The sequence below is a fragment of the Ambystoma mexicanum genome, chromosome 7q (assembly GCF_040938575.1).
Source record: "Ambystoma mexicanum isolate Mex_15411 chromosome 7q, UKY_AmexF1_1, whole genome shotgun sequence".
NCBI classification, from domain to species: Eukaryota; Metazoa; Chordata; class Amphibia; order Caudata; family Ambystomatidae; genus Ambystoma; species Ambystoma mexicanum.
Window position 1 is genome coordinate 901,555,590 of NC_090941.1, and position 25,867 is coordinate 901,581,456.

Genomic DNA, 25,867 nt, shown 5'->3' on the forward strand with positions numbered 1-25,867 from the left:
AACTGTCTTTTTATTTTGCAGGTACAAGTTCGGAGCGGCTGCAGGGTGCCGGAATACCCACTGGGTTAGATGTGGAAAGGAGTAATGGCACGTGAGTATTAAAGTTCCCCAATGTCTTTAAACGCACCTTGTTTTGTCTTTCAGATGCGGGATGCAGCGCCGAAGGCCTCCGGAGCGTGCGAAGAGTTGGTAAGCTTTTGTCTTTCAGATGCCGGAATGCAGTGTGAAGACCTCCGGAGCGCACGAAGAGTAGGTAAGCCTTTGTCTTTCAGATGCCGGAATGCAGCGCGAGGCGTTGGTGACAGCCGATGGACCAGGTAAGTGAAGAGCTGTCACTGAAGACCGTAATGCTAACCTGTTCTTTCTTGTCTTTATAGGTGTTGCTGAAGACTGGATTCAGGATGGTAAGCCTTTTTCCTTAGGCCCAGGATCAGATTCAGAAGACACGATGAGCGTTCTGCTGCAGAGGATGCAGAATAACGCAAAGCAAGATTCATCCATCGGGTGTGGTTTAAATAGCCTCCTGTAGTGCTTAGGTGTCTCCTTCCACAGCCACGCCTAGGTAAGAAAAGAGTTCCTGCTTTCCAGAAGAGTTCCAGTGTTCTGAATCTAGGGAGTGGCTCCTGCCCCACCCAACAGGAAAAGTAGTTCCAAACAGAAGAGGATCAGAGGATCAACTGGCAGGCAAGTAAGCAGCATGGTCTGCTGCAGGTAAGTCCACCCAAGCATTATGAGCCCGGCGCTTCCAGTGCTGGGACTGGGCATATTTATGAGCCTGGTGCCACTGGCGCCAGGACTGGGTCCAAAAGGTCCCAATTGGGACTGGTTGGCACTCGGAACCTGGGTTATGGATCTGCTTCCAAGGGAGTTGGGAAAACCCTGACCTTTTGGAAGCAGAGATCATGACAGGCACAGAAGTTCAGGATGGTCACCCTCCAGCACGTGCTGGGTCAGCTGGAGGAGGGCGACTTCCTATCGTCGTTGGACCTGGAGGATGCTTACTTCCACATCCCCATTCTAAAAGGACACCGAATGTTCCTCAGATTCATAGTCCAGGGACGTCACTACCAATTCAGAGCTCTGCCTTTCGTATTGAAGTCGGCACCCATGGTGTTCACCAAGTGCCTAGCACCGGTGGTGGCGCGGCTGCGCCTGCAGGGGATCCACGTCTACCCCTATCTGGACGATTGGCTCATCCGCGCAAAGACAAGAGAACTCGCCGTCGAGCACACGGCGAGGACCGTCCGCCTACTCACGGAGTTGGGATTCTCCATCAACTATCCCAAATCCCACCTGGTCCCGTCGCAGGTGGCGCTGTTTCTGGGAGCGAAGCTTGATACAGTGCAGCGATTGGCGTCGCCGTCAGAGGAGAGGACGAAAGCCATCTTGGGCAAGGTGCAGCGCCTGCTAGCCACGGACGTGGCCAAGGTGAGGTCCATCACGTCCCTCCTCGGAATGATGTCCTCATGCATCTACCTAGTACGCCTGTGCAGACTACGGATGCGTCCTCTACAGGAGTTCCTCGATGTCCGCTGGATTCAGACGGCGGGCAGCTTCGAAGACAAGATTACACTCAACGAGGTCTTCCGTCGAGCGATTCGGTGGTGGGGCACCTGTGCACACCTCACGGCAGGCACGGACTTTCAGATCCCAGCATATCAGAAGACGGTGACAACAGACGCCTCCCTGGAAGATGTTCTACATCTGGAAGCAGGGAGGCACCAGATCCCCAGCCCTATCCAAGGAGGCCCAGGATCTGTGGCACTGGGCCGTTGTCCAGGGGATGTTTCTAGTTCCTTTCCATCTGGCAGGAATAAAAAACACCATTGCCGACTCACTCAGCAGGGAGCTGCGCTCGTGCCACGAGTGGGAACTATGCCAGGATCCGGTGGATCGGCTTTTCCGACGATGGGGCAAACCCCAGATCGACCTGTTCGCGACGGCGACAAACTCCAAGTGCCAGAGGTTCGCCAGCAGGCTTCCCCAGCCGAGGAGCATGGGCGATGCTTTCTCGTTCCCCTGGGATGGCCTGTTCCTGTATGCGTTCCCTCCGTTGCCGTTGCTGCTCCGTCTCATCAACCAACTCAAGAGGTCCCGGTGCAGGATGATCCTCGTCGCACCGGTGTGGCCAAGACAGATCTGGTTCCTGGACCTTCTGGACCTGTCATCGTCTCCACCAGTCACACTGTCGACAGACGCTGATCTTCTCTCCAGGGAAGGAGGCGCCATCCTTCATCACGACCCAGAGTCGCTGAACTTGCAGGCCTGGCTCCTGCAGCACCAGAGTATGGAGGGTACGATATCCCGGCTGAGTGCAGAGAGGTTCTTGCAAAGGCCAGGGCATCCTCAACTCAAGTGTTACGGACATAAGTGGAAGAGGTTCTCTGTCTGGTGCAAGGCACAGAGGATTAACCCTCTACGGATTACAGCCCCTCAAGTGTTACCGTACCTGCTGTCGCTGGCCAAGGCTGGACTGGCTCACGCCTCCATCAAGATACATTTTTTTTTATTTTTTTTTTAACAATTTTATTGCTTTTATTCAAATAACAAACCCAACTGGGCATACAGTGGTTACATTTCTTGCTCGTAAATACACACACATTTCGCTTTTTCGCCCACTGTCTTCCCCGTCCACCCCCCTCCCAAGCCTACCGTCTCCCATTATTAGTCTACGCCTTCTGCGGTGGTGGGGGCCTCTCCCGCCACGTTTATCGAATCATCATCAGCTCTGCTATTAGCTGTCTCCACTAGGGCTCCGGCTTCACCCTCTGTCTCCTTTGCACGCTTCCTGCCATGCCACTGTTTCTGCCTCCGCCCACTTCTGCAAGTCCCTCCACCACGTCTCCACTTTGGGCTTGTGGCACGCTTTCCATCCCATCGCAATCCTTCTCTTCACCAATACATATGCCAGATCTTTCAATTTGCTCACATGTTTAAGCTTCAGCGGTCTGGGGAACCCTCCCAACAAACAAGCCCACGCCGTATCCACCTTCATACGGATTCCCTTGTCTTCCATTTTCTGCGCTATATCTCTCCAGTATTTCGCTATCTGTGGACATGCCCAGAACATATGCACCATCCCTGCGTTTTCTTCGTTGCATTTGGGACACACCTGGCTTCCAGCATTCTTAAATTTGGCCACCTTTAATGGCGTCAGATATGCTCTGTGCCTTATATATAACTGTATTTGTTGCAGCCTAGCGTTTCACGACACTTTCTTGTGATACCCTTGAGCCCTTTTCCACATCCCGTCACTCATCACATCTCCCACTTCCTCTTCCCAGGCCAGTCTAAGCTGCACCACTTTCTTGCCCACTTGAGTCATCATCATCTCGTACACTCTAGACGTTTCATGCCCCCCTTCCGCTATATCATATATCACATCTAGTGTGGTGTCCGGTTCCTCTACGAGTTCCAGTTCGGACCAGGTATCTTTAATTCGTTGTACCATCCTGTGATATGTAATATATTGCCCAGTGCTCAACCCAGTTTGTTCCACCAGATCCTCAAATTCCAGTATTTTCCCCTCTTGCCACACGTCCCCCAATGTTGCAATTCCCACCGGTTCCCAATACTTCCTAATCCTTAACCTAAATTGCTCTTCCGTTCCCATCATTGTAACCGGTGGGATTTGCGGAGAGCACAGGGCCGGCTTATCCATCAACCGGCACGCCCTCTGCCACATCTCCCACCCAAGACCCAACATCCCCGGGCGACCTCTTAGCTCCCGCTTGGGTAACCATATTATTTCTCTCAAAGTATGAAGTGCAATCTCCCTGATGCAGCCTATGTTCTAAGGTGGGCTCAGCAGAGAGCCATTTAGCTACATGTTGCAACTGGCTCGCTACATAATATACTTCCCAGTTAGGTAATTTGATGCCTCCTTTCTCATGTGGGTTTTGGAGTTTCCATAGGGCTACTCTGTTCCTCATCCCGTACCATAGGAATTCCCTGCATATATTGTCTAGTTTAGTAAAGGATTGCCGGGGTATGGAGTATGGGATGTTCACAAAGCAATGCAATAGTCTGGGCAATGCCACCATCTTGAGCATCGCCCCCGTCCCATCATTGCTAAGTGGAGTTTTGCCCAGAACTTCATGCTGTTTTCCAGTTTCTGAACCGTTCTTACTGTATTATGCCTATGTTCGGCTTCTACTGTATGATGCATATCTATCCCCAGATACCTAAAGGTTGTGGTCTCCCACGGTATCTGGAGTACCGGCAAATTCTTCGCCAAGAGCCCTCTGTATCTGCCCAGCGGAAACACACAGGATTTATTTGGGTTCACAGCTATACCTGAGAGTTCAGCAAACCTATCTATCACTTCTAATACATACTACAGATTCTCCTCTGGGTAGCGCAAATACAATAGCATGTTGTCTGCGTATAGAGAGATTAAGTGTGATGTTTCCCTAACAACAATGCCGTCATATTGCTGTCGCGGATAAATCGCCAGGGGTTCTAAGGCCAGAATATATAACATGGGTGACCAGGGGCATCCCTGTCTGGTCCCCCTACCAAGTTGCCACCTTTCAGAAATCACAGTTCCTGTCTTCACTCTCGCTAATGGCTCGCTACAAAGAAGTTCTACCTAGTGAAGATATCCTGGCCCCATACCATAGCTGGCTAGGGCCGCCTTCAGCCAGGGCCACTTGACTGAGTCAAATGCTTTTATCGCATCCAGCGACACAATCGCCATTTCACTAGTGTTCCTTTCGGTATGTTCAATCACTCGATGGAGTCGCCTTAAATTGTTAGAGATATTTCTATTCGGGATATATCCTGTTTGATCAGGTTGAATTAATTTGGTTATGACCTTTTTCAATCTGTTTGCCAACACCGCTGTTAAAATCTTACTATCTTGGTTTAACATAGATAGGGGTCTATAGGAACCACAGTCACTCCCAGGTCTATCTGGCTTGGGGAGTGGTATAATAACTGCTTCACGCAGCGATTCCGGTAGTCTCCCAACTTCATATGCTTCGTTAAGCATTTCCAGCTATGGGGGGAGAATCTCCGCTTTATATGCCTTATAAAATTCACTTGGGAGTCTGTCAATTCCCGGGGTTTTGCACGTGGGCAGCTGCCTAACTACTTCTTCTAGCTCTTCTAGAGTGATCGGGGCATCCATCATCTCCCTTTCTTCTACACTAATTTGGGGCAGCCCAATATCTTCCAATACGCCTCTTATTTTCCCTCTCGCTTCCCTTTTCATCTCCATACAAGCGTCTATAGTAGTCTACAAATTCTTGGTTGACCCCCTCCTGCGTATCCACTATGTCGCCATTATCCCTCACCATTGTTCTAATTGGGGGCCTAGGAGTCTCGTTTTTGTAAAGCCATGCCAGGAGTCTTCCTGGTTTGTCACCTCCAGCGTGCTGTCTTTCTATGTACTTTTTATAGTTAAGGTTACATAATCTCTCCCAACATCCTGCACATTTCTGCTGCAGGCCCAGAGCCTTTTCCATATCTGCCTTAGTGTTACTGCCTTGTTCTAATACCCTCTCCAATTCCTTCTCGGAGTCCTGTAGTTCGGTCAGAATCCCGTCCTGCAGTCATTTAGACTTGGCTATGGCTATTCCTCTCACCACCACTTTAAAAGCTTCCCAGAGTGTGCCCACTGTCTTTACACTGCCAGTATTTATCTCAAAATAACTCATTATTTCCTCCCGCATGTCCTCCCTGAATATGCTCTCTTTAAGAGCTTCTGCACGCAATTGCCACGTGGGTATCCTCCCCCTAGGGGGTCGGTATTGCCATGTTAGCAACAGTGGCGAGTGGTCCGAAAGGACTCTAGCTTTGTATTCCGCCTGCGGTATTTCGGTCAGCAACTCCTGTGTGACAAATATAGTCCAATCTTCTATGTAGGCCTTGTGGGGCCGCTTAATGTGAATAGTGTCTATTCTGCGGATGGCATATTCTCCATACATCTGTGAGCCCAAACTCTGCCAATAGAGCATGTAGTGCCTTTGCAGCCGGGGTGGGTTTAACTATTTTAGTGTCTGATCTATCTATGGTGGGGTTCAACACACAATTGAAGTCTCTCCCCACAATATGGCCCCTCCCACGCTGCCGCTGAGCTTACTATACAGGGTCCTAAAATACACAGCTGTATCTTGGTTCGGAGCATAAGTATTCACAATGCAGATCTCTCCGTTTTCCACCATCCCTTTCAGAACCACCATCCTACCGTACGCCTCTACCTGCGAGTTCAGCAACTGGAACGGAACATGCAGGGCCACCCATGTGATTACCCCTCTTGCATAGGCGGAGTATGTTGCCCCCACTATCGTCCCTCTCCATTTTTTCTGTATCACTTCTAGTTTATCTTTCGTTAAATGAGTTTCTTGTAACAGGGCTATATCCACTTTCTGTCTGCGTAGGTACATCATTACTTTGTTCCGCTTCAGATAACTGTTGAGCCCCCTAACGTTCCAAGTGACTATCTTAAGGTCTCCCATGGTTCATTTCGTTTCCCGTGAGGTGTAGGCTTACCCCTTAACGCTACCCCAACTATAACAAACCACAGCACACAACCCCTTCCCTCCCTCCTCCCCACCCTACCCCAACAGTTGGCAAGCTCCATCCCTGGATCTCAGGCTCCCCCGCGTTTGGGCCTACCTTGGTACCTCGGGCAAGACCCCAGCAGGGCGTCACCGCACTATCGGTAACCTAACTAAACTATAAATGGGGGATGTACAGGTTGGTTCTGCAAGGCTCCTAGTTAACGCCTAAATCGCAATGTGCGCAGATCATGAATTTATCTCATCCCGACAACACCATTCCGCTGGCTACTGCGGTGACTATATTCGAGTCCGATAGTCTTAAGTTCTGAGACCCCCCAGTGCCCCACTCGTACATTACATTTCCGCGTCACCACCTTCTCCTGTCCGAACGTCCGACTCCTGGGGGCAACCCTGGGTGTCGAGCCATCCCATGGCTTCTTCCGGAGTTTCAAAAAGCAAAGTTCTGTGCTTATGAAAAACCTTCAGTTTGGCCAGGTAGAGTAGCATATATTTATGGCCCGCTTCTCGCAACCTCCTTTGGACTGCCCCAAAGTTCATTCTGCTCCGCTGCACCTCCAAGGTATAATCCGGGTAAGCCGTTATAATTGCCGAGCCTTTCTGTATTGTTCCACCTTTGCGGAAGTGCTCCAGGATCCTTTCACAATCTTTGTAATTAAGTTTCTGATGTTTGTTAATCTGCTTAGAATCACATGTTGTGCATAGGTCCGACATCCAGTGGTCACTGCGGAGTATTGCATTTTGTTTTTCGTAGTCGAAAAGGGGACGTCGACAAGACGTGTCTGAAACACTATCCCTATAGTGACGTGCGTTGTACCCACAATCCCTCACGCATCGAGGTCCCTCAGATTGTTTTTTTCCGCCCAGCTACTGGTCGCCTTTGCGCGGAGCTCCTCGAGAGACATTGCAGATTTCATCTCCTCGACCTTTGGTCGCTTTCCTATTAATATATAACACATAGATCCCTCCCTCGACGCAGTTGTGAAGCTGTTTCTCCGCCGAGCAAGATCTTGGACGGAGGGGACGAGCGGAGGAGATCCTTCGGCGTCGCCGAACACGTGGCCTGGCCTCGCAGGCCAAATACAGTAGGGAGAGTGGGGTCGGGGGACATCTCTGTTTCCTTTCTGAGAATGCCTTTCCTTTTCCCCTTCCTTTCCCTTGGGGTCGTCATCACGATTTACTGCCTCAGCTATGGAGAGGACACCCTTTAGGTTTTGCCCGCGTTGCAAGGGCAAGTTCACTTGGAAGGACAAGCATTCACGGTGTAACCGCTGCTTGCCCCTTTTTCACAAGGAGGAGGGTTGCACGGCTTGTCGGCTTCTTAAGCCAAAGACTCTAAAAGACCGCAGGGTCAAGAGGTGGGCGGCCTACGCTATGTCGAAGGCCGATTCCTCACCCGCCGCTGCTACCACCGACAGTGACGAGGAACGTGATAACAAGACCTCCGCGACGGGCTCGGCTCACGCCCTGCTTATGGGGATGAACACCCCAGCGACACTGACGCACACGATACCACACATAAGCACACAACCCAAGGCTCTTCTTCGTCGAAGACGAAGAAAGCATCAGCGCCCAAGGAGACGCAGGTTCCACCGGCGGCCTCCTCGGACCGTTCAGGTTCGAAGCCCCTCTCGCAACTGCAGCCGCGACCAGCGACTGGGCTTTCGGCAAATAAGGGCACCGCCCCCAAACCATCGGCCGGCGCGCACCAGCAGAGAGCGCATGCCGCCGTAGAACGATCGACACCCGTAAAGTCGAAACCACAGACGACCTCTGACAAACGAGTCGCAGAGAGCTTGGCGAGGATCGTTGTAGCCGACGCCCAGAAGCGTACGCCGAAAGACATGTCGAGCGCTACGCAAAGGTCGAAAGACACGCCGAAAAAGCCCGAAGAAAAACAGGGACTACCCCCTTCAGTCGGGGGGACCCCCAGCACACCGGCAGGCTTTTCTGAAGGCGACGGGACACTTTCCTCGACGTTATGGGAGAGGTCGAGCCGTTTTCAGGCGGAAGACACTAATTTTCCCCCGCTAGACCGCTCAGGGGTACCCCATGAGACCATGGAAAGGCTCCATCTCTGCATGGAGAGAATGGAGAGGTTTATGAAAACCCAGAACCCTCCCACTCCCAAGAGAACAAGAGAAGGGCCTCAGGAGGACCCCAGGGCTAAATATCCGAGACTATTCAATCCCTCCCAGCAGGACACAGTCTCAGATTTCCATAATGTGTATGACCTCACTGGTGAGGAACAATACTTGGAGGAGGAGGATGAATTTGTGGACGATGAAGAGGGACAGAACCAGGAGGAAGGTCTGGAAGACAGCCCAGACATGGTAGGAGAAGGCTTCGGAGAAAATCCTGAAGAAGGGCCTTCACATCCCGCAATCCCCATCAGTATATTCGGACACTGATGTCCTGAACCTAAATCCTCCTGACAATTCACCTGTTAGGAACACGTCTCCCATAGACGATCAGCCCACATTCAATGCCCTGTTGCGCAGAGCAGCAGCACATTTCGAACTGGACACTGGGGAGATCTCTCCTGAAATAGACTTTGTGGAAAGAGTAATTAAGGAGAAACCCCCGGTCAGCCAGACCATTACCCTCCTCGCTTCAGTGAAGAGAAGAATCATCCCTTCGCTATCCACGCCCGCACTAATCAGAGGAGTTACTCCAAGAATTGAAAAACTTTTCACTCCTTCGCCCTCAGACCCGCTGTACATCAGGGGACATTCTATTCCCGACTCCCTTGTAGTAACCAATACAAGGAAGAGGGCAGGGGGGCCGCTGTCCACCAGCGAGGCACCACCTGACAAGGAGGACAAGAGATTATATGCCCTTGGAAAGAGAGTCACATCTTCGGCTGCCTTTTCTGCAAGAATTGCGAACAAAAATTCCTTGCTAGCTAGCTACGCGGACGCGCAGTGGGCCAAACTGCGCAAAGACGCCGAAGAAGCGCCGGAACCGCTACGGACACGCCTGCTATCAACTATTGGCGAAGGAACCCAGGTCAACCAGAGTATTGTGAAGAACTCTCTGGATGCTGCAGAGACAGCGGGACGTTCCCTGGTTCAGGGAATACTCCTAAAACGCCATGTATGGCTGCGTAACTCAGAGTTCAAACCGGAGACACAGGCGTCTTTAATAAATAAACCTATTGAAGACTCAAACCTCTTCAGGAAAGCGGTGGATGAGGCTCTGGAGATGGCTAAAAAAGAGTTTGATACTATCAAAACTCTTGACCAGATCTCTAAGCCCACTACCAGACGCGGCTATGGCAACAAACGCTTTTTTTGTGGCCAACGCCAACACAGAATCAGCAGCAACAGTACCCTGCCACCAATTACCAGACCAATAGTGGGCAGTACAGCCAAAGAGGCCAGCGCCGTGGCAAAGAGAGAGGTCGGGGGTCCACCCCCAGAGGCTCCCAAGCCCCCAACAACACCAAGTGACGCGAAGATTCGCGTCCCCTCCCATGCAACACCGGTCGGGGGCCGGCTAACATCCTTTCTTCCAGCATGGGAGGGAATAACGTCAGACCGCTGGGTACTTTCCACCGTAGCCCACGGATACTGCATCGAATTCAACGGTTCCCCAACATACAGACCCCCGAGGGGACGACGCATGACACCAGAACACCTTGCCATCCTTCTCCAAGAAGAAGAACAACTGCTGGAAAAAGGAGCCATAGAGGTCGTGCCTCTATCTCAGGTAACGGAAGGTATTTATTCAGTGTACTTCCTTGTACCCAAAAAGGATCTAACCATGCGCCCTGTATTAGATCTGCGCCCAGCGAACAAGTTTGTCAAACCCCAGAAGTTTCGTATGGTGACCTTACAGGAAGTGATCAACCTGCTATCACAAGGAGATTACATGACAACACTAGACATGAAAGATGCATACTTTCATATTTTAATGTTGCATAGCATCTGCACCAAGGGTATTCACGAAGGTACTGGCAGTGGCAGCGGCCCACCTGCGCAGGTTGTCCATCCCAGTTTACCCTTACCTCGACGACTGGCTCATAACAGGGGATTCTTACGAAACATGCTTCTCCAATACCCAAAAGACTGTAGACCTTTTGTTCCAGCTGGGCTTCTCTATCAACGAAAAGAAGTCCAGCCTAGACCCCAGCCAGATCAAACAATTCCTAGGGGCTCTAATTCAAACAAAGGACGGCCTCGTCTTCCCCTCCAACGAGAGGGTCCAAAACATGCTGTTTCAGATCCCTCAATATGTGGCCGGTCGAGAGGTGACGGTACGCAAAGCGCTGCGCTTGCTAGGAATGATGGCGTTGTGTATTTATTTGGTACCTCACGCGCGCCTGCGCATGCGCCCAATGCAAGAGTGGCTCAACAGCCAGTGGTGTCAGGCCAGCGGACTATGGGACGATCTAGTGGTGGTCTCGCAGGCCTTGGTTCTCTCGCTACGGTGGTGGACAAAGGAAAACCTGGTAAGAGGGAAACCCTTTGCCACACCCGCGGCGGAAGCCACTCTAACCACAGATGCATCCCTCACAGGATGGGGGGCTCACCTATCCCATCAGACTGCTCACGGAGTGTGGACTCCGAACGTAGCATCCAAACACATAAATCTACTGGAGCTACTAGCTGTGTTCAAGGCGCTAAAAGCCTTCCAGGAACACCTACAAGGCAAGACAGTGATGGTCCTTACAGACAGCACCACAGCCATGTACTACATCAACAAGCAGGGGGGCACCCACTCTCCAGGACTGTCCAAACTGGCCCAAAATATATGGAAGTGGGCTCTCAAACAAAACATGTTCCTACTGTCACAACATGTACCAGGGGAACTCAATCTGCTGGCAGACAAACTCAGCAGAGATTTCCCCCTGCCCGAAGAGTACGAATGGCGACTGCACGAAGACATCGTCTTCGACGTCTTCACGCAATGGGGATTCCCAGAAATAGACCTGTTCGCAACCCTGGAGAACTCACAATGCCAAGGTTACGCCTCCAGGTACCCCCAGAACCAATCCAAGGGGAACGGTCTGTCGATTCAATGGTCAGGGAAATTTGTTTACGCTTTTCCCCCGACTCCCCTTCTCAACAAGGTGGTGCACAAGATGCACCAGGAACAAGTGACCATGATACTGGTGGCCCCAATGTGGGCCCGACAGCCATGGTTCGGTCACTTGATGGAGATGTCTCTATCTCCCCCAGTGAAACTCCCCTGCCCGTACAACATGCTGTCACAAGACAAGGGCAGAACTCTGCATCCATGCCCCCAGAACATGAACTTAGCAGCCTGGCTCCTGAGATCATAGAATTTGGACATCTACAGCTCCCGCAGAGAGCCAGAAAACCTAACACTCACCACTGCTATTCTAGCAAGTGGAAGAGATTTGTCATCTGGTGCAGAGGAAAGAGCATCAACCCGATTGACTGCTCTCCCACACATATTGTTCTATACCTGACCCATTTATTGGACTCAGGTCTAGTGTTCAATTCCATTAAAGTCCACCTAGCGGCACTTTCTGCATACACCACTTCCCAACTCAGTGTCGTGGTGGAAGATCCCTGTTATAAAGGCCTTCATGGAGGGAGTAAAGAGAATACACCCCCCGATAGCTGACCCAGCTCCCGGATGCGACCTTAACGTGGTACTTACCAGACTCATGGGCTCACCATTTGAACCCATGCACAAAGCATCTCTTAAACACCTCACTCTTAAGACTGCTTTTCTAATAGCTATCACCTCCATCAGGAGAGTAAGTGAACTACAGGCTCTTTCTGTTCTAGACCCCTTCGTTACAGTTCACAGAGATAAGGTGGTTCTACGCACGCACCCAAGGTTTGCTCCGAAATTCATCTCGAAATTCCACGTAAACCAGTCTATAGAACTACCAACGTTCTTTCAAAATCCTTCCAACTTGGGAGAAAAAAGTCTGCACACACTAGATGTGCGCAGAGCGGTCATGTTCTACATGGAAAGAATCAGACCACTGAGGAAGACTAATCAGTTCTTCGTCTCGGTGGCAGCAGGAAGAGAAGGGGATGCAGTTTCAAAGTCCACTATTTCTAGATGGATTGTTCAATGCATCACTCTCTGCTATACTCTTGCTAAGAGAGAACTGCCCTTTAAGCCAAGAGCACACTCTACTCGAGGCACGGGGGCGTCCATAGCATTCATTGCAAATGTTCCCCTTGAGTCCATCTGCAAAGCGGCTACCTGGAGTTCTGTGCGCACAGCATGTGATTCTAAGCAGATTAACAAACATCAGAAGACAATGCTTTACTTACCGTAAAAGCATTTCTGATGGTTGTATCTGCTTAGATTCACATGCGCCCACCCTTCCTCCCCACTCGGATGGAAGGAACATAGACTTACTTTTATATCTCTCTTTTCTGTACGCACTCACGTCTAGAAGGCTCCCTCAGGGCAGAAAAATACAAACAGAGGGACCTCGACGCGTGAGGGATTGTGGGTACAACGCACGTCACCATAGGGATAGTGTTTCAGACACGCCTTGTCGACGTCCCCTTTTCGACTACGAAAAACAAAATGCAATACTCCGCAGTGACCACTGGATGTCGGACCTATGCACAGCATTTGAATCTAAGCAGATACAACCATCAGAAATGCTTTTACGGTAAGTAATGCATTGTCATTTTAGCGATCAACGGCCTAGGTGGGCCTCCTGGCGGCGGTCTCCTCGTTAGGGCCCTGTGCGCCCTTTCCACTGCGAACCCCTGAGACAGCACTCCCCCAGTGATTTCCTGTAGCAACATTGTTTCAACAAAATCCGTGGGGTTATGGCCTTCCGCTCCCTCTGGTAGTCCAACAATACGGATATTATTTCTCCGTGCCCGCCCTTCTGCCTCCTCCGCTCTGCTCTCCAGGTTACCCACTCGCTGTACCAGGGCATGAAGCTCCGATCGGTTAGAAGCACAGTCCGCCGTGTTAGGGCCCATCTCCTTCTCGAGGTTCTCGGTGCGCTCCGCCGGAGACCTACGTCTTGTTGTAGCAGATTCACATCCTCCTGCACTGCCCCGACCTGAAGCTCCAGTGCTGTTTTTAGTTCTGCCACCGCCAGTTTGAGCTTGGTCTCCCAATCTGCTTTCAAATCGGCGATCGCTTCGAGGACCTCCTGATTCGCGCCCATGGTGGCACTGCTCCCAGCTTGGGCTTTGTCTTTGCTCCTGGCTCCTTCCGGGCCTGGTGGCGTCTTTGTATATTCCTCTATTGTAGGTTGCTTACTCTTCACTCTTGGGGGTTTATTAGACATGGCGCTGTGCCTAAGAGTCGCAAATCGGCCTCAATCCCAGCAAGGGTGGATTCTCAATGTCCTCGAAGGGCCGGTGGTGTCTGATAGTTTCTTCGATCGTCCACGCTCCGTTCGGAGCACTCCATCAGCGTTTTCTCTTTCGTTTTCCTTCTTCGCGGCCACCCAAACTGGGCAATGTGATAGTTATTTCGTATCTCTGGCGATCTTCTTCTGCTGTTGTCGGACAGAGACAGCCCTTCGTTTCAGGGGTGCGCCCCTCGGGATCTCTTTGTTTTCGTCGGCAGCCATTTTGGTGCCCTCTCCATGGCCACCTTTTCAGGACAAAGTAACGATGCAGCTGTTTCTTCGCTCCAAATTTGCCGTCCACCCGCTCATACTCTGCTCTGTATCTTCCCACGACCTATACATACTTTTGGGCCACCACTGATCCAAAAAATATGCGTTTCTTGGTCGGATCAAGTTGTCGGATCACGGAGCTCGCAGGATTTCCAGCCTATTCCATGGCTGCCAAGCCACGCCACCTTCCATCAAGATACATTTGGCAGCAATCTCCCGATACACCAGAACTACAGGACGGCCGTCCTTGTGGTCTCATCGCCTGGTGAAGGAATTTATGGAGGGACTGTTCAGATCGTTCCCGCCGGTGAAGGCTCCAGCTCCGGCGTGGGAGCTCAACGTGGTGCTGTCCAGGCTCATGGGAGCTCCATTCGAGCCCATGCACTCTGCACTGTTGAAGTTCCTGTCGTGGGAAACAGCTTTTCTTGTGGCCATCACCTCAGCACGACGAGTGGGAGAGATCCAGGCCCTATCCTGCAAGTCGCCATACTTGATTTTTCACGACACAAGGGTGGTGCTGAGGATGCACCCCTCCTTCATGCCCAAGGTGCCGCTGGACTTCCACCTCAACGAGCCCTTGGTGTTGCCAGTTTTCTTTCCGTCGCCTTTGTCGCCGGCCGAGAGGACTTTGCACTCGCTGGATGTAGCTAGAGCGCTGAAGTTCTATGTGGACCGAACGAAGAGTTTTCGGAAGACATAACAGCTGTTTGTGAACTTTGGACCTGTGAACCAAGGGAAGGCTCTCTCGAAGGCTTCCATTTCCAGATGGCTCTCCGGCTGCATCATGTACTGTCATCGGTTGGCAAACGGGCCTTTGCCCGGCCGTCCGAGAGCCCATTCGACCAGAGCGATCGCTGCTACCACGGCGTTCCTGTCTGGTGTGCCCCTGCTGGACATCTGCAGGGCTGCTACATGGAGGTCGACGCACACCTTCAAAAGATTCTACTGCGTCGATTGGGACTCCAGGGAGGAGTCCAGGGTCGGCCTAGCAGTGCTGCGCAACCTGTTCGCCTGAAGGTGGGCCTGGTGAGGAGGTAAGAGTTGCTTAATGTTGAGTTTATGTATTGCTTAATGTTGAGCCTTTTGCCACCTCCCGTGGTTGTCCATGTGTGTACTGCTATGTATTCTTATATTCATGAGCATGTGAATCCATGCCAGACCCCATCCTGGAGAAGGAACAAGTTACTTACCTGTAACTGTTGTTCTCCAGCATGGGTCTGGCATGGATTCACATGCAAACCCTCCCTCCTACCCCTCTGCGGCTCTTCACTTGGTCATACTGCCACTTTACGTGCTACCAAATCTGAGGATGGCTGCCAGGGGCGGGGCTTAGGGAGAGGGCAGTCATTGGCTGGGGGCAGTATGACCCAGAGACCAGTGATTGGTTACTACTAAGAAAGACAGATTAGAAACGAAACTGATACTGATTTTTTCTTTACCGAGGATTCCCAGCCTGACGACGGGGAATATTCGTGAGCATGTGAATCCATGCCAGACCCATGCTGGAGAACAGTTACAGGTAAGTAACTTGTTCCTAACATGGCAGATAGGAGCCTCCACACACTAGATGTGAGGAGAGTGTTTATTTAATATCTGGAGAAGACAAAGTCACTAAGGAAAACAAACTAGTTATTCGTATCAGTGGCAGCTGGTAGAGAAAGGGACCCTGTCTCTAAATCAGCTATTTCTAAGTGGATCGTAAACTGCATCACACTGTGTTTCTCTCTTGCCAAGAGAGAACTACTCTTCATGCCTAGAGCTCACTCGACTCGGGGCACAGAGGCTACCATAGCATTCATTGCAAATGTCCCTCTAGAATCCATTTGCAAAGCAGCAACCTGGAGTTCTGTACACACCTTTACACAACAATACTGACTAGATACACACTCAAGGTCTGATTCTCAGGTGGGACAAGCAGTGCTAAGACTTATCTTTCCTACTGTTCCTTCACACATCCCACCAACGTCTCTGGGTACTGCTTGCTAGTGATTCGAAGCAGATCCACAAGCATCAGAAGACATACATTACTCACTGTATTTCTGATTGTCTCTGCTTAGATTCACATGCGCCCACCCATCCTCCCCTCTTGGAGTAGAAGGAACATAGACTTCTTACACCTTCTCTCTTCTGTACTTGCTCACGCAAACTACAAGGCTCTGTCACAGCAGAAGAAAAGAAAACAGTCCTCAACACGTGAGGGATTTTGGGTACACCACACATTACGTTAGGGATAGTGTTACAGTCACGCCCATGTTGATGTCCCTTTCGATCTTCGAAAAAAAGATGCAATACTCCGCGATTAACACTAGATGTCAGACTACATACACAGCATGTGAATCTTAGCAGATACAATCATCAGAAATATGATTACGGTGAGTAATGTATGTCTTATGTATGTCCATGCCATGTACTTCAAACAAAAGAAGAAAATCATGTATCACACCTACAATGCAGAACTGCACAGTAAAACGATCATAGACTAACAAAGCAGGCTTAAATATGATAAAGTGTTACTGTCTGGCAGCCCACGTGGAATGTCCAGAGCCTATTTCTGTTTTAGGTTCTCTTTTCGTCACAGTGCCTGTCTCAACAGCTAGACTAGAGTCACTTCTTGGAAGAAGAGGAAGAAAATTAATAGAGGTTATGATAATCTTGCCTAAAAGTTTAGTGCCCGCCACCAAGTTTCGTAGAGCTAATGCAGCTTCTGTGGCTTTCCTAAACTTAAATTCCTGTGAATAGGGAGGGAGCCGCATGGATCTTGCGACATGTAATGTGAACACTCTAGTACACTGTTTTGTAGCATGACATTGCATGCTCCCTTTGACCCAGCACCTTTGGTTTTCATGGCATGTTAGCCATATGCCACGTCTGATCAAAACACTTTGTTCATAGCATTTTCTGCTTGGTAGCCTGTTCCGAGTATGCTTTACACGAAGTTCCCAACAGTTGGACAGAGTAGAGAGAGCCTACTGTGGAAGTAAAGGTGAATCATCTTTTGTCACTGTGGTACTATTAGGCATAGGCCCCCTTCCAGTGCAAACCATCAGTTTCATGCTTTCTCTTACGGCCTTCGTACTGTTTCCAGCTCAACTCCCTTAATTTAAGTTGAGGATTGAGACTTAGTGATTGATTGAAGAGATGAGTTTGGCTTCTCCTAGCCATACATTTAATTATGCTCTACAATGTAGTTTCTGGTCTTGCCACATGGAAGTTTGAGGTTTTGAGCAACTTGTTACTCAAGGTTATGTGACATTTTCTTTTCTCTTTTGCAGGCACCAAGCAGTCTTCTGGATGCATTGGAACAACATTTAGCCTCGTTAGAAGGAAAGAAAATCAAAGATTCCACAGCTGCAAGCCGGTATTATTTTTATTTAGTTACTGAAGAAAGAGTTGCATTAAGTATTCATGTTTGATCATGCCACACTTGCATATTTAGAAATGGAAACCTATCTATTTTTGGCATTCATTGATGGGAGAAATGTACTGCTGCAACATATTTCACTTTAAAAGTGTATGCATAAGCCTAATGGAACATACTCTGGTATCATAGAGCTGTTTTATAGTTTTATACCCCAAATTCCAAGAGATTCCCTTGAACCTTTATCGAAATATTGGGAGGGGGCAGCACAAAAAGACACCCACAAGGGAGGTTTCATGGGGTTATACAGTTTGACATTGTTGAAGTCTGTAACCAAATTGACAATTCCAAGGGGAAATTCAGAGGAACAGCATAGGGCAAAGTAAGACTAAAGGAAATGGGTAGAGGTGGCACTATTGAATAGCAGAGTATCGTCTTGTTCTGCATACCACAAGAAACTGTGAGTTAAGGTTGGACAGCCCTACCATTACTGTAGCATTGAAAGTCACAAGTAATGTAGGACTTTGTAGATATTACACGTTATGCTAAAGTCTTAGTTGCTGAATATGGCTTTAACAAACAGAAACCGTAATCCCTACAACTTTCATGCAACTATCGAACCTCTTGACCTTTCTCACCTAAACAGATGACATGCTTTCCTCCTCAGCATAAATGACACAAAAATCGAGCTGCATCTCTTTAGGCCAATCTCTTGCATGACTGCACTTGCTACAAGGTAAAGACTTGTTTCAAGCATTTTCATTCTGTATCAAGACTGTTGTATAGAATCCCTATCAATAGAAGATGCTACACTTAAGAAAGATGTCAAGGCGCATGCGTTCAAGTGATTGATGTAATCGGCAATCCTAAGAACATGAGACATGTCTCCTGAAAATCCACCTTCCTACTGCAACATCCCACCTCCATCTTCCAATCGTCTTTTCCTAGTTCACCCGTTCCCTTTATTCTTTTAAACGATCTGTAAATCATCCCCAGCAACAACAACCTCCACTTCTCTGCTTCACAAAGCAAGATATTTGCTCTTTAAATAACCCAAATTAAGTAATGTAAACTGAAATGAACTTAGTTGTGGAGAATGTTTAAATTCTTATTCAAGATTCATGGTATGGATAAAACAAACCAGCAGTGACTTGGTAAAGATTTGGCTACACTTATTTTCATATAGCCCTTAATAATGGGGCTACTATGACCAATTTTCCTACAGGAGGTAAATGAGGCCTTGCGCGAGAGTGTTGCCCAGAGCAACATCATAGGGTGAAGTGGGGAAGCTGGGATTAGTACTTTGGTCTCCTGAGAGCACCGTCAGCCACAATATGCGCTAGACCAAATGTACCACTTGGAGGCCTGAGGGCATACCACCTGAAAGCAGTTTTGGGGTGTGCCTGCACACTGTTATCCATCAATTTCTGAAACTGCACTTCGAAGGGATTGTGTCCTCCGACGTATTCCTTATCTTTGATAATACGTTTCCAGCTTGCTGGCCTCAGACATTTTTTCTGTAGTGTGCGCTGCGCGTCAACGTCCGCCGAGTCGATGTCCCTCGACGGCCACCGTATCGCCGCCAACATACCCATGCCCATAAATAGCCACACGCGGCTTCCGTTGCTCAGTTCCGTTTTTCTGCGCTTTGTGCGGCCTCAGAACATCGTTGCTCAGTTCAGTCAGATAATCTAATCTACATCTACTCGAAATATACCAACTCGTTCTCGATGGCATCTTCATTGGACCCGACAACGCAGCGATCCGGCTTCAAAAAATGTCGAGACTGCGGTAAAAAAATGTCGATAACGGATCCACACAGGATCTGCTTGTGGTGCTTGGGAGCCGAGCACCATTGTTCGGAGTGTGAGGACTGCATGTCCATGACGGCGAAAGCCTTGAAGGAGCGCAAGGGGAAGCTCAAGAGAGTTAAGTCGGTCAAAACCTCCTCAAAAGTTTCTTTGGTCGAGGCATTAGTCTCCTCGCCGTCGAAAACATTCCCATTCTAGATCTCGAAGTAGCTCCCACCATTCGTCGAGATCAAGACACTCAAAAAAGAGACGTCGAAGATCCCCTTCCTCGTCGTCTTCTGTTTCCCCAGAAAGGCTCTCCTGCCCCACAAAACACAGCTCTCGGGCTGAGTGGGAGGAATTCAGGAAGAAAATGTTAAGCGTCTTCGAGAAAGCGGCCTCGATCCCCTCGAAGACAGCTGAGGGTGATACCCCGGGTGAAAAACCCAAAAAATCAAAACGCTGTGAGCCGCAGCACCCGGCGAAACATTCCACCCGAGAGCGCCACGGGCCATCGGGTAAGAAGACACCGTCTTCGCCGTCGTCGAAGATCCCTCCGATGCATGGATCGGCGCAATCGACGCCGTTGTCGAAGGGTTCTTCGACGCATCGGTCGATCGACTCGACGCCATCGTCGACGCCGATGAAAGAGAAGACCACGGCTACTCCACAGCCAACAGTGATTCCAAGAGCCTCCGGCACGACGCCGAGACCGTCGACGATGTCCTCGAGTAGGATCCCTTCCGGTTTTCTCAACGCTGTTTTCGACGCCTTCGAAGCCTGTCACATCGGCGTCAACTACATCGTTTTCTCGCCCAATAATGACAAGTTTGGCTCCTTCTGCCTTAGAAATGGGTTTTATACCATTTCAGAGGTCAGAGTACCCTGGATTATCTTCAATTTATGAAGAAGGGGAAGATTCTGACCAGGAAACCTTCGGGTTGCAGAGGACCACACTACCTATTCAGAGGATTTCACCTCTGAGGAAAGAAGGTTGAAAGACCTACAGGAGTCATTACATGAGGCAAGTGGGCTGGACACTTCCCCAGAAGTGGATTCTGTTAAGCCAGACCCAGGGAAACATGCCAAAACACCCTATAGAACCCTGATGGCAAGAATTATTGAATTCATGGTTTGGTCTGCGCCTTTGCCTGTTTTTCAACAGGATGACCTGACAGACATATTAGACAAAGGTCCACAGGAGGATCCTGTGGTCCCCTTCCGTACAGCCTTACAAAGAAAGATTGCATCTAACTGGGAAACTCCTGAAGTTATCCCTGCTGTCAATAAAAGATTATCAGCCAAGTATAGGGTAGCTGCTGCTGACGCTGAATACTTATCGAAACACCAGACTCCAAAGAGCCTGGTGGTCCAAGCGGCAACTTCATCAAGCAGCAGGACCGCTTACCCAACTGTCCCACAGGATAGACATGACAAGAGGTACGATTCTATGGCAAAGAAAGTCTTCTCTGCTTGTAGTATGGCGTTGAAGTCCATCAACGCCACCTGTACGCTCGCCAGGTTCAGTCACACACTGTGGGAGTGTGTTTCATCAGCGGCTGACTGCATACCCGAAGGAGAGGAAAAGGAAGCCTTCCTTAACATTATTAAAGATGGCAAAGATGCCATGTGCGAGTCACTTCAAACTGGCATCGATTCCGTTGACAGTATCAGCAGGGCCATGGCGGCAAGAACAACAATCCGCAGGCATACGTGGTTGCGAAAGTCTGGCTTTGATCCAGATGTACAGGCCAGACTCTTGAATATTCCCTTTGACGGCTCTTCATTATTCGGAAAAAATGCTGATGACAGTCTGGAAAAATTGCAGACATCTAAAGCAGCAGCAAAATCTTTAGGAGCTGCTATCCGCCAAACTCCTTTTCGCCCCTGAGGAACCTCTGGAAGAGGAAAGTCCTTTCGCTATTATTCCGCATTCGGGAAAGCCAAAGGAGATCCACCCGAGGTGGACGGGTCAAAAGTACTAAGACCGCAGCAGCAGCAGGTGCCTCTTTACCCTCGGCATCTGCATCAGCCGCCCCCAAACCACTCTGAGGTCTTTCCACACAAGACACCTGTAGTGGGCAGGTTAACTCAACATCTGACGGAATGGCAGGCTATTACGTCAGATGCTTGGGCATTGGAGACAGTTGCCCAGGGTTACTGCCTTCCCTTTCTACACATCCCTCAGGGTCATCCACTGGGGAACAGCTCTCTAAAAGTTCCAGATCCGCTCCTCTTGCAGGAAATTATAGACCTGCTAGAGAAAGGTGCCATAGAACCGGTACCTGCAGCGGACAGGAACAAGGCCTGGTACTCCCCCCTACTTTCTCAAACCAAAGAAGGACGGAGGACTGAGACCCATCCTGGACTAATGAGAATTGAACAAGTTCTTCAGGAAGGACAAGTTCAAGATGGTAACTCACTCTCAGATCCTTCAGGCCCTCCAGCTCCAGGACTGGCTGGTATCACTGGACCTTCAGGATGCTTATTTCCATGTGCCAATCCATCTCAAACACAGGAAATACCTGAGGTTCGCAATTGACGACTCTCATTATCAATTTCGAGTTCTGCCCTTTGGGCTGACTTCCGCCCCGAGGGTCTTCACCAAGCTAATGTCGGTAGTGCCTGCGAGTCTAAGGAGGGAAGGGATCCACGTCTACCCCTACCTGGACGATTGGCTGATCAGGGCTGTATCTTCGGAACAAGCTCAGACCCAGCTAGATTATGTCTGCCACTTCCTTCACAAACTGGGCTTCTCCCTCAATTTAAAGAAGTCATAGATGATACCATCACAGAGACTCCAGTTCATTGGAGCGGTCCTGGACACTTCCCTGGGAAAAGCCTCGCCACCAGAGGTGAGGGCTCAAGATATTCTGCAGATGGTCAACAAGTTTCAAAATGCCCAACATCTCCCAGCCTTCGACTTTTTGAGGTTGCTAGGCCTCATGGCATCCTGCATCTTCCTTGTGTCAGAGGCTCGCCTGAGAATGAGATCTCTTCAGTGGGCACTGAGAACTCAGTGGTCGCAATTCTCAGGGAGAATGACAGATCTCCTCCAGATTCCAGACAAGGTAGCCCGCGACCTTCAATGGTGGGCCTATCCAGAGAACATCTTGAAAGGAGAACTGTTTTGGCAACCATGGCCGGAGATAACAGTAGTCACAGATGCCTCACTCACGGGGTGGGGAGCCCATGCCAACGACTTGACCGTCAGTGGTCGTTGGTCTCCATCGGAGTCCAGACTACACATCAACCTATTGGAGCTGAGAGCGATCAGACTATCGCTGAAAGCTTTCCTGCCATCAGTACAGGGGAGAAATGCCCTAATAATGATGGACAACACAGTGGCCATGCACTACCTCAACAAAAGAAGAGGCGTAGGGTCACTGCCACTGTGCAGAGAGGCAATGCAGCTCTGGTTTTGGGCAATTCAGGAAGGAATCTCTCTATCGGCAGTCCACCCAGCCCGAGAAAAGAACTTGACAGCGGACGCTCTGAGCAGGCAGAGCAGTCTCCCACGTGTGGGAGCTAGCTCAGGAAGTCCTTCAAGAGATCTTAGCCCTTTGGGGAACCCCTCAGGTGGATCTGTTCGCCAAAAGCACCAACAGGAAGTGCGATCTGTTCTGTTCAAGGGAATTTCCCCCGAGAGGAGCTCTAGGAGACGGGTTCGTAATGGCCTGGGATTTTCCACTCCTTTACGCGTTTCCACCAGTCCCTGTTATTCCTCAAATGATCAGGAGGTTGAGAAGATTCTGGAAAACCATGATCCTAATTGCCTCGGACTGGGCCAGGAGAACGTGGTACCTGGACCTTCTAGATATGTCCATCTGCCCTCCAATCCGTCTTCCACTCAAAGAGAATCTTCTCCCGCAGAAGGGAGGTCAGGTTCTCCATCCAGACATCAGAACCCTCAACCTTCACGCTTGGCTTCTGAAAGGGTGAGGTACAAGGATTGGGAGCTCCCTGATGATGTCATTGAGGTGTTGCTTTCGGCCAGAAGGTCAGCAACAAAGTCTTTATACCGCTGCCATTGGAACAAATTTTGCAGCTGGTGTAGAGAAGAGAATATCGACCCTAAATCTGACACCTGAAAAGCTGACGACTAAGCCACCTGAACAGACTCTGTTTGACATCTTCAATGCACTTAAACAACCTGCAAGATCGAAGCGTGCAAATACCGCACAAACTAAAGACCAAAAATCAAGTTATGAAAAAAAATAATACAACCAATAGCTCAAGAAAGTTTCTACGAAATCTAAAAACTGTGAGCTTTACAATAAATCAAGGTGAAGATAATACAGTAGAAAAGGTGAAGGATCCCAATACTGGAATGAAAAAACAAAAAACAGGAAAGCTGTAAAAATATAACTATCGATATGGAAAACTCAAACGATTTAATGGAGCTATCGATATATGAAGATGCAGGTGTAAGCGAAACTAAGAGTTCAGAGGACATCGTAGTCGGTGATTAACCCAAACAGTACGACAACTCCTCTCTGGAGGCCATGCTGGAAGCCAAAGACAAAACGAATGAAACTGTCTGTGTCCCGTCCACAATGGAAGGTCAGGATATAACAGAAGCGCGTGTATGTGTGATGGTGCCAGTAATGAACACCGAAAAAAGCAAGAAGGTAAATGAAAGCAGTCCTGTGTTTCGAACAATGGAGGAGAAACGGAATCAGCTAGCTTGTAAAGAGCCGTACATCAGTGACCAGCCCAAGAGAGCTAGTGGATCCATAAGTCCATACATGCACAAGAAAGTTGCGACTCAAACCAGAGCTGTCGCAGTTATCCAATGCGCCTCAAAGAACAATTCCAATGGCCCAGCGTGGATCCCTCCTTCCCAAAGAGCTCAAACTGAACACGCTTATAAAAAGAACAGTCGGCAGAATGGTAAACAAGAACCGGAACGAAAACCTCTATTTAAATATTGTCTCGGTTTAGAACGGACATTTACAGGAAAAGACGGTTTAACGCTGAACCGTACAAATGTCCTACAACTCTTTCACTACGTCCCGGCGCTAAGGACAATTGAATCCAGAGACATTAAATGTGTCGAATTTTCAAAGAACCGGAAATCGATAAAGTAAAGCTCCATCTTGACTCTAGAATAGTATGTGACATCCTCCTAGATGCAACGGCAGCTTTACTCTCGCTATGCTTCGATATCTTTGAAGTCAACAAGATGGAAGACCGAATCAACAGCAGACCAAAAAATTCAACCATAAATATTCCATCCCCGATAAGAGAAAAAGTGAAAGTAAATTATGAAGATCTAGACAATGAGAAGATGGCAAGAACGTATACCTTAACCGACAACTCAATAACAAGTGAAACTGTACACAACGAAGTAGAAATACAAGTAGAGAAAGAACAAATCCAAATCACGTTCACATGTAACAACAACCAAAGAAAGGACAGTAATACAAGATCGTTGCTGCCTGAGAACGATGATGATCTAAAAAACTGGAACTGGATCCCGGTTGCATTGACAAAATCTAATAGAAAAAATTAACGCCAGGCCGTTCTAGCTAAATCAACAATTAGCTGTGGATCATGGAATACACGAGGATACAAACATCTTCTACAACAGGAGTGGATGAAAGGCCTAGACATAATATGTCTCCAGGAAACCTGGATGACCGATCCTCCAATATCTGACGCATATGATATCTGTTTTAACCCAGCCATTAAAAACGAGAAAGGAAGACCGATGGCTGGATTAATTACACTGGTCAAGAAAGAACTAGGATACAAGATAACTGAAGATATAAATGTAAACGTGTACATACAAGTGATCCACACGTCCAAACAAGATGAAGATCAAAGGGCTACAGATTCAATCCATATTATTAACATCTACTGGCAACATAAAACAATGAATCCAACGTGCTTTATTGACATAACGCAATTGCTCGACGAAATCAATGAGCAAGTTGATGCGTCTAACATTATACTCTGTGGTGACTTAAACATCAAGTGCATAGAAGGTAATACATCAGAGCACATGAGCGAGTCTACCACAGCTAAGCAATGGTGTATAGAGATGGAAGCACGAAAGATGCATATGCTGAATGGAAATACGCCTGGGGATATTCCAGCTAACATGACCTGGAGAAGAGACAACCAGAAATCCACTTTAGATTACTTTTTCGTATCTGAGACCTTGCACTGGAGAATAAAGACCATGCAAATCCACGAAAAGCAAGAAAGCGACCACAACTTGTTGGAAATAACTCTGGCCAATATAACATCAGAATCCCGAGCTTATTGGAAACATGATGTTGTCATTGATTCGTCAAGACTCTGTTTGAAACTTGAGGACTCGGATGTCAAAGACATTACAGCTATGTATAATTATGAAAAAGGTGTACTGGAATATGATCATATTCTCGCGCAATTCAAGGTAAAAAATCATGGCCTTAAAAGACCAGGCTTTGTACCAAAACATACATTTGATCTAGAGATTCTAAAACAAAAACGTAAAATGAGATCACAAATACGAGCTATACAAATAACGAATACTCCAGAAAAACAAAGCAAAAAAAAAACACATTATGCAAATGTATAAAAACTGGTTAAAGTCCCATAAGTCAATTGTGAAGCAACG

The 25,867-nt window shown here is 48.8% G+C and overlaps 1 protein-coding gene across 6 annotated transcripts in view; it reads left to right on the forward strand.

Moving 5' to 3' along the window:
- PICALM (phosphatidylinositol binding clathrin assembly protein) overlaps positions 1-25,867 on the forward strand; it is a 1,182,846-nt gene that overhangs the window by 660,229 nt on the left and 496,750 nt on the right. For all 6 annotated transcript variants that reach the window (XM_069639772.1, XM_069639773.1, XM_069639770.1 and 3 more), the window contains exon 9: positions 17,382-17,467. In XM_069639772.1, the coding sequence (XP_069495873.1) occupies positions 17,382-17,467 (86 nt within the window). The remainder of the gene's footprint in view (positions 1-17,381; positions 17,468-25,867) is intronic.